The sequence below is a fragment of the Nicotiana tabacum genome, chromosome 17 (assembly GCF_000715075.1).
Source record: "Nicotiana tabacum cultivar K326 chromosome 17, ASM71507v2, whole genome shotgun sequence".
Taxonomy (NCBI): Eukaryota; Viridiplantae; Streptophyta; class Magnoliopsida; order Solanales; family Solanaceae; genus Nicotiana; species Nicotiana tabacum.
The window spans coordinates 106,271,894-106,280,564 of NC_134096.1; the positions used below are offsets into that span (position 1 = coordinate 106,271,894).

General features: G+C 36.2%; 1 protein-coding gene across 1 annotated transcript; it reads left to right on the plus strand.

Moving 5' to 3' along the window:
- The first annotated feature begins 6,114 nt into the window (after nucleotides 1-6,114).
- Nucleotides 6,115-6,794, plus strand: LOC107774704 (uncharacterized). The gene is made up of 2 exons (XM_016594329.1): nucleotides 6,115-6,325; nucleotides 6,436-6,794. Exons 1-2 carry the CDS (start codon nucleotides 6,115-6,117, stop codon nucleotides 6,792-6,794), a joined length of 570 nt encoding a protein of 189 aa, XP_016449815.1.
- Nucleotides 6,795-8,671: the final 1,877 nt, after the last annotated feature.

The window sequence follows — 8,671 nt, forward strand, 5'->3', positions numbered from 1 at the left end:
AGATCTTTAATTTGATGGATGGAACACCCCATAACTCTAAGTATATTGGGAGTAAATTGCAGTTACATTTGACCCAAAGTTTCAGTAAAACTTATGAACGTAACTTGTGATGACTTTCATCGACTTTTGTTCCACCACTCGCTTGACTTCAAAACATAACACACGACTATCATACGAATAACATAACTCGTAACATAACCTCCTTATCATGTAAAACACCCCGGTCTCATCCCAAAAGTACATGCTATAACATTCCCAATTTGTCGGCTTTCGACGAAACATTATTTTTTTTAATTCCTTTAGCTTCTAAACCTTCCAACCCTCTTTGTACTTGTAGTTCATGATCTTCAATATTTGTAACTTTCAAGGTAACATGATTAACTTGTTTTATATATTTTCAAAGATGATCTCATTTCTTTGGGTCCTACATTAGTTTGCTCACGACGCAGTTTTATTTACGAAAATATAGGGTGTAACAAATGTACTCCTTAGTAAATGCTCATGCACTTGTGACACCGAGTTTTGGGGGTGTTCTAGAATTTGTTATGGATTGTTTTACACTGATTCACTTTCACTTATTATTTTAACGAAATTGTACGTAACTATGATTTATTTTAATGTAGTAACCTCGTTATCTAAGAAAGATTTATGATTTTAAAAATGATAAAATGAATAATTAAGTGTTAACTTGCCTAACGACGATGTTGGGTGTCATCGCGGCCTATAGTGGATTTTGGGTCGTGATAGTAATATTTTTTTTTACAAAATTAGTGTAATTTAATCTATTATAGTAAGTTAATTATCTCTTTTATCACGTTATATAACTTATAACAAATATTTAAAAATAATTATAGCAGATATTTAAAAATAATTATCTTATAGGTGAAGTATTATACACAAATTTCTTATTTAGTTTGTGCAAAAAGATTGTCATACTTTTTTATTTAGAAATAATTTAACTTTAAATTTTTTGTTATATCCTTAATGAGATGATTTCTGGCTTCATAGATTCTTATGACTTGTTTTAGACCATAAGCTGCAAAAATATTTCTTTTATTTTTAAACCTCGTACATAATTAAATACCACCGCATAAATTAGGACGAGAGAGTAATTTGTTTTTTCATAGCATCATGACATTGTCGTGCATTTGTGGGGTTTGACAAAGAGTTTATTTGCATGGTAACTATATAGAAATATATTAGCAATGGCATATGAGGATTATAGAACATCATTGGCGTTTTGGCATTCGATGCTTTTTCCCCCTTTCTCTGAGAAGAAAAAAATGAACAATAACTTGCATTAGGAACAATAAAAAAAAGTGTGAGATTGGGTTGATCTGAATTATATCCGATCCAAAATAGTGTGGGACATTATTATATAACTCAACAGAGATCATAGTTTTTGGTTAAAGAATGTATATAAGTTGGACCAAAAAATAAAATGCGCCTTTAATGCATGTGTTCTAATTGTAGACCACTTATAATTGGACAAAGCGCAGTTTATAATGTTAGAGAAAAATAAAGGGTCTCAAATTATCTAAGTAGTAAACTTCTCTGGGCAGAATGCTTCAATTCTCTTTGATTTTGTTTCATATATTATCAGAAAATAAAAAAGAATCCCAAAACCAAGGCAAGGATACCAAACATGCTTCGAATGGATAATACATGTAAAAGAATTTTCTACCTTAGTTAACTTACTAAATAAGATGTCAAAATGGCTGGTCAATTCTTGAAAAAGAGTGATGTATATGCTTCTTCGTATGTCATTAATGTAAAATTCCCAAAACGACAGAGTCCTAGCTTGGTTCATGTAACATCATTATTGGAATAGAACAAGTGATGAAAAATGATAAAAACAGCTAGCTCCCTTCCTCGAGAAGACAGAAGAAATTAACTCTTAATTACACAACCAGTTCTATACCATTTCAAGAATTACTTACGTTTTGCACTTACTATGAGTCGTGCTGGATGTTTGATTCAAAATTTAGACCCGGGTTCAACTAATTAGATTTAAATAAAGTAGGATCAATTTTAGCCAATTTTAATATCTAAAAGATATATTAACTGATTTTGTAGTAGATAATATGTATGTTTGACTGAATGGCAATAAATGTGGACAACACAAATAATATTCAATGACTCAAAAGGAAGAGGATGGCATTAAATAACAATAAATAGTAATGAATGACATTTAAGTAAAATAAAAATATGCGAGTCACTCAAAAAAGGGTAAGATCTGTGGATATTCTATCTGATAATGATGAATGATTGATGAGCTTTCGAATATTCGGGTTGTTCTTGGATCAAGTGGAAAAATTATACAAGAATCTTAGTAAAAAGTTATTCTCGTGTGCTTGCGATAAAGCCAGATTCTCTCTATCAAGTCAATGTATTTTCTTATAAGTGAATATCTTCTTCCCCCAATCCTTATGTCTCTTTCTATTTATAGGGAACATATACCTAGAATACCCTAATAGTACAGGTACAGAGAATATCCACTAGAATATTCTCCTTTGATGTTTTATCCTAAAACTAGTAGTTATTCACTCTATTTACGGTGAGTGCTCGACCTCAACCCTGATCTTTATTGACTGTTCGACCTTGGTCTTCAATAGCTTCATCGGCCCTGCCATTCACTTCTTAAGAGATCGCTTCGACCGCGGGCAAGCCTTTGTCAAAGTCGTACTGGCGACACGTGGCGGTCTGTGAGTGCCTCCTTAATGTTAACATGGTTTGATCATGTCAAAGGTAATTTTTGACCCATACAGTTAGTCCCTTGATGGTAGGCTAGAATCCAGTATTTTAGTAATAGTTTGCACTCTAATTACTGTATTTTACTTGTGTTTGAGCTTAAATGTTAGTGTATTGTATTTATTATGTGTTTTATGCCTTGCAGGAAGTGATTCCGAGCTATTAAGAAAATTTAGAGCTAATTTGGACAAGTTGGAGCTTTGAAATCTAAGTAAAATCTCAAAAATTAAATCGGGATCACGTTCGGGGGTCGAGGATCAAGTCTGGATTTCAAAAAGTGAGAAAATAAAATTACTCTGAGAAAATTACACTACCGCCCCGCGCCATGCGTAGCGGGACGCTAGTGCAAAATTCCTGCAGAGTGAAAAAATCAACTCTCTGAAAAGTGAAAATCCTCGCTAATGTGGCGCATGGCGCGCCGCGCAGTATATTTTCGTGGTCCAATTGTCCCAATTCGGCTTGAAAAAGGTAGTTTCATCCGGACCCATTCCTACATGGTATAAATATATCAAAAACATGAATTTTAGAGGACTTTGGACCTTAGAAGCTTTGGAAGAGCATTGGAGGCTACAAGACACGAGATTTCATCATCTTTCCATCAATTCAATACGGGAGTTTAGATTGTAATGCTAGATTGATGCTTTCTTATTCTTTAACTCTTATTGTGATGACTTCCTCCATATTTATGGAGTAGTTTACCTTAGGGTTTGACATGATTTGGTGACTTGGTTATTGTTTATGAATTTGATTACTTCTTAATTGCTTGAATCTATTGGAAGAGCTTTAACTCTATTTATGATTTTATTCATTATCTTGTTTAATCGAAAGAGGAGCATAATATTGAACATCGTTGCAACGCATGCCTTAATTTATTTTGGTACTTCTTTAAAGTAATCGAAAGAGCTTTGTGATCTACCTCTTAAATTGAGATTGAGAAATATTCGAGCGAAGTTTCTCTTAGACCATTCTTACCAATAGGTTCTTGCAAGTTTCACCGCACTTCACATTAGTTTATTTGAAAGATTTAGATTTAATCGAGAGAGGAGTCTGAATCGGAAGCATAAGCTAATCACCTATTGAATTCGTAAGAATCAATAGAACCTCAAAAGTGATTATAACACTATCATATCCAAAATAACAACCTTGCACCTATCATGTCAACACCCTTATTCCTCACATTGATAAGAAACTCACTCTGCTAATCCCTAGTTCTTTGCAGTCAATTGTCAATTACTTTATTTTAGTAGTTAAACGTAGTTCATAATCATTTACTCAAGTATTGATCCTCCTGAATAGCATTTAAACTAGAAATTACTTGAACACTGTTTAAATTCAATCCCTATGGAGAAGATAATTAAACTATACTATCCTTGACTAGCGAGCATTAATTTCTTGTTCTGTTTTGCGCTCGTCAAATTTTGACGCCATTGCCGGGGATTGACAATCAATAGTGTTCAAATTAGTTTTTGGTTCTAATTCAGGAATTTATTTTATTCTATTCTTTTTTTCTTTTTTATTCTTCACGGGTTTCCTCTTTCGTGTGCAGGAAACAGATTGACGTCTCTAGTGTATAACTTGATCTTATTCAAAGGAATTGATTCCATATAATCCAGAGGTAGAAAAGAGTATGTGACAGTTGAGGAAAGAGAAAGAACTCACCGAAAAGTTCTTGGGGAAACCTTCAACCCAAGAACACATGGCTAATAACGGTGAAGATGAGGTAAATTTAGCTGCAAGAGAAGTAGCACAACATAGAGAAGAAACTGCAAGGATAGCAGCTGAGGCAGCCCGTAGAGATGTTGATGAGATCATCAATGATGATGGGGGTCGAAGATCCAATCTAAGTCGACCCTTGATTGAAGATCAGTTCGAGAATGCGGTACCTAGGCCTAGTAGAGCATTGGGTGATTATGCCAGACCAGTCTACAATCAGGAGTTGTCCAGTGTCAGACCTCCACCAGTAGCAGCGAATAATTTCGAGTTGAAGCAAGGCTTACTTCAAACTATCTAGAACAACAGTGTCTTCAGAGGAAAGGTGAATGGAGATCCTAACATTCACTTGATGGATTTTGAGGAAATCATGAACACCTTCTAGTACAACGGTGTGTCACAAGATGTAGTATACTTAAGGGCATTCCCTTTTTCACTGAAGGATGATGCGAAGCAATGGCTTCGTAGCTTACCAACGGGGTCGATCAGGACATGGGAAGATATGACTAGAAAGTTTCTTGACAAATACTTTCTCGGCTGCAAAAACAGTGAAGTTCAGAAGGGAAATTCACAACATCTGCTACACGAACACCGAAATAATTTTTGAGGCTTGGTAAAGATTCAAGGAGATAGTGAGGAAGTGTCAGCATAATGGGACTGAATTGTGGATGCATCTCCAGGACTTTTGGGATGGATTGACACCCCTCCACGACGAACACTGAACATTGCAGTCGGAGGTCCTTTAATGAAGAAGACTCCTGAGGAGATTATGACAATTCTTGATGAGCTCTCTGAAGATGCTAACCAGTGGCTTGCTGAGAGTAATGATAGAAGAAAATCACTTGGGGTTCATCAAGTGGACTCTTACACTACAATGCAATCCTAACTAGACGCCATGGCCAAAGAGATAAGAAATTTGACCTTAGCCAAGGTCCAAAGCCAACCATCACTAGTTTGTGATTTCTGTGGAATGGGTCATCCAACGAATGAATATCAGGCCTTAGCTGCAGATAAAGTGGTAAATGTTGTGGGAAGCTTTGATATAGGCAACTATTAGAGTGGTAATAATTTCAATCCTATGGGACAGAGGCACCCAGGCCTTTCTTGGAATTCACCAAGTGGTAGCCTGAACTCATGGCAGCAAAGTAACTCTACACCCCAGGGACATGGAGCTCAGGGCTTTCAAAATCAGCTAAGGCAGCAATATCAGCCTCCACAGTCTAATCAGTCTAGCATGAAAAATCTAATGAAGGCCTTCATTATCAAGACAGGTGAGAGACTTGACACCCATGGTGCAACTATCAAAGAACTAGGCACATCTTTTCAAAACCTAGAAAGACAAGTTGGGCAACTAGCTACTCTATTGTCTGAGAGGGTTTCAGGAACTCTCCTTGCTGATACAGAAAGAAATCCAAAAGAGACAATCAATGCAGTGTTTTTGAGGAGTGGGTACAAGTTGGAGGATCCCATAGCAAAGCAAAAGTATGAGCCGATTGAGAGACAAGTGCAGATTGTGGACCAGCAGAAAAATAACAATATTCAAGAAGGAAAAGTGATGGTAGATGGGGATTTGAAGAGGAAGGGGAAGATTAGAGCTCAGAAAAAGAAAAAAAAGATAATTCAATAAATAATGAGACTAAAGAGAGCAAATACATGCCAGCTCTACCGTTCCCCCAGAAACAAAGAAGAGAAAAGTTAGACAAACAATTTGAGCACTTTCTAGAAGTGTTCAATCAGGTGCATGTGAATATACCTTTCACAGAATTGCTTTCACAGATGCCAGCTTATGCTAAATTCATGAAGGAGATATTGTCCAAGAAGCGGAAAGTGGAAGAGACATCGGTTGTCAAGCTGACAGAGCATTGTAGTGCAATCTTGCAAAATAAGCTCCCTAAAAGTTGTGGAGATCCAGGGAGTTTATTATACCTTGCTCTTTAGGAAGTACTAAATTTAAAAAATCTTTGTGTGATTCAGGTACTTCTATTAATCTTATTCCTTTGTCTATTTACAGGAAATTAGAGGGTGATATTGGAGAAATTAGGTCGATACCTGTTTCTTTGCAGCTGGCGGATCAGACCACAATCATACCTAACAGAATCATTGAAGATGTGCTGGTTCGGGTAGATAAATTTGTGTTCAATGTGGAATTCATTGTGGTGAACATAGAGGAAAATAGGAAGGTCCTTATGATTTTAGAAAGACCATTCTTGGCTACGGGCAGAGCAATTATAGATATTCAAGAAAGGCAGCTCATGCTCAGAGTGGGGGATGAAAGGTTGATCTTCAAAATGGAAGGAGAAGGGGGGTCTGAAAGAGCAAATCGGAAAGAGTGAAGCTGATAAGTGTGGGGTATACCCAAAGAAGACAGAAAAGAAGCTCTCTGTGTGGATGTATGCACTGGGTCGGGTGTGTAAAGGAGATCTCGACTTCGATTCAAACCCCGACTAGATGAATCAGGGAAGTTTCATTTACCTCTTGCTTTTTATTTGTGTGTAATGGGGACATGTCACAATTTAAAGTGTGGGATGGGGAATGTATATATGTATATATGTGTTTGCACTCGTTTCTTTTGAATAAAAATTTGACTTTTCCCGACGATTGATTTCCTCGACTGTATTCTTAAGGGATAAAAGTCGTAGAAAAGATATTTTATTTTCTTAGGTAGTGTAACAATTCCATCTTGGTTTTTCTTTGTGTCGCGGTTCTTTTCCAAGGATTTTATTTGAACCTAATGTAGTTAGTTTTTCTTTTATTAGGAATAGTGAAGTCTCGTACTATGTATTAAATGGAGATGAATTTTCTTAATGTTGTTGTGCCTTGAGAGTAGTGAGTGCCTCAGTTGTGATACCTAGGCTCAGTTCTTGATTCATGGATAAGTGCCTTAAATTAGTTAATTATGACTTTGCTTAACTGCTTTGACTAGAGAGATGAGATCGATCTGATCCTAAGTGAGTTATGTGCCAATGTGCGTGTGTGAGGTTTTGTGATATTCTGTGTATGTCAGTTGATATCTAGAACTTGCCCCGTGTGTTTGCAAAGTGAAATAGTAGTCTTGTTCAGTCTAGGAAGATATAGGCATTTCTTTATTGAGCCAGATATATGTGTTTACCCACCTAATTATGATGTATCTTAGTTAGCTCCGTTGAGCGTGTAAATCCTATTTCTTTGGCAACCACACTACAAGCCTAACCCTTTTTATTTGAATTGTCTATCTATTTGAACCTTTTACCTCTCGTGAGCATTTGAATTTGTATGAGCTTGTAAAAGCTAAGTGAGGTATGGTCAGGTTTTTGAGTGGAACTATAGAAAAGGGAGAAAGATGCACTGTTTGAAAACTAATGAGAGCCATATGTAGAGAATTGAAAAGGAAAAAGAGTTTGATTAAAAAGAAAGAAAAAAATTTATTCCATTGGTAGTTATCATCTTGTTTGTGCTTAAAGATATTAGGAGCTCGATGCTATTATGAATGAAGGTTGGGGTTTGGTTCAATATAAGTGTGGAGTTTGAATTGTTAATGTATATGTATTTAAGTGCTCAGTGGGGGTGGAGTCACTATATTCAAATGTATCCTACCCGTCCCGCAGCCTACATTACAACCAAATTAAGTCCTACTTGATCTTTGACTGACTGAGCTCAATTAGTAGAGTATTACACTATGGGCAAGCTTATGGCACGTCTTCTGTGGCACATGAGTTTTGATTCTAACAGTGAGTGAATTCTTTTTATCTTTAGTTCCTAATTGTTCTTAAACTTTATTATATATGGAACTACTCTCTATTGATTGTGTAAGAGCACATGACTTGCAAAGGAAAGGCAATGACTTTGACCTCTATGTTAGAGTAAGTGAGCAGGTTGTGAAAAATACGTGGTGCTTTTGAGTCGAGTCTTGAAGCTAGGATGTTATGATAGGGTGCCTAGTCTGCTTTAAATATTCTTGGCATGATGTGTTAGGGAAGTTATCTGATAAGAAGGTCGTCTCTATGTGAAGTGCAGTTTGATTGCTCGAGGACGGGCAATGGTCTATGTGTGGGACGTTGATGGTAGGCTAGAATCCCGTATTTTAGTCATAATTTGCACTCCAATTACTGTATTTTACTTGTGTTTGAGCTTAAATGTTAGTGTATTGTACTTATTATGTGTTTTATGCCTTGCATGAAGTAATTACGATCTATTAAGATAATTTGGAGCTAATTTGAACAAGTTGGAGCTT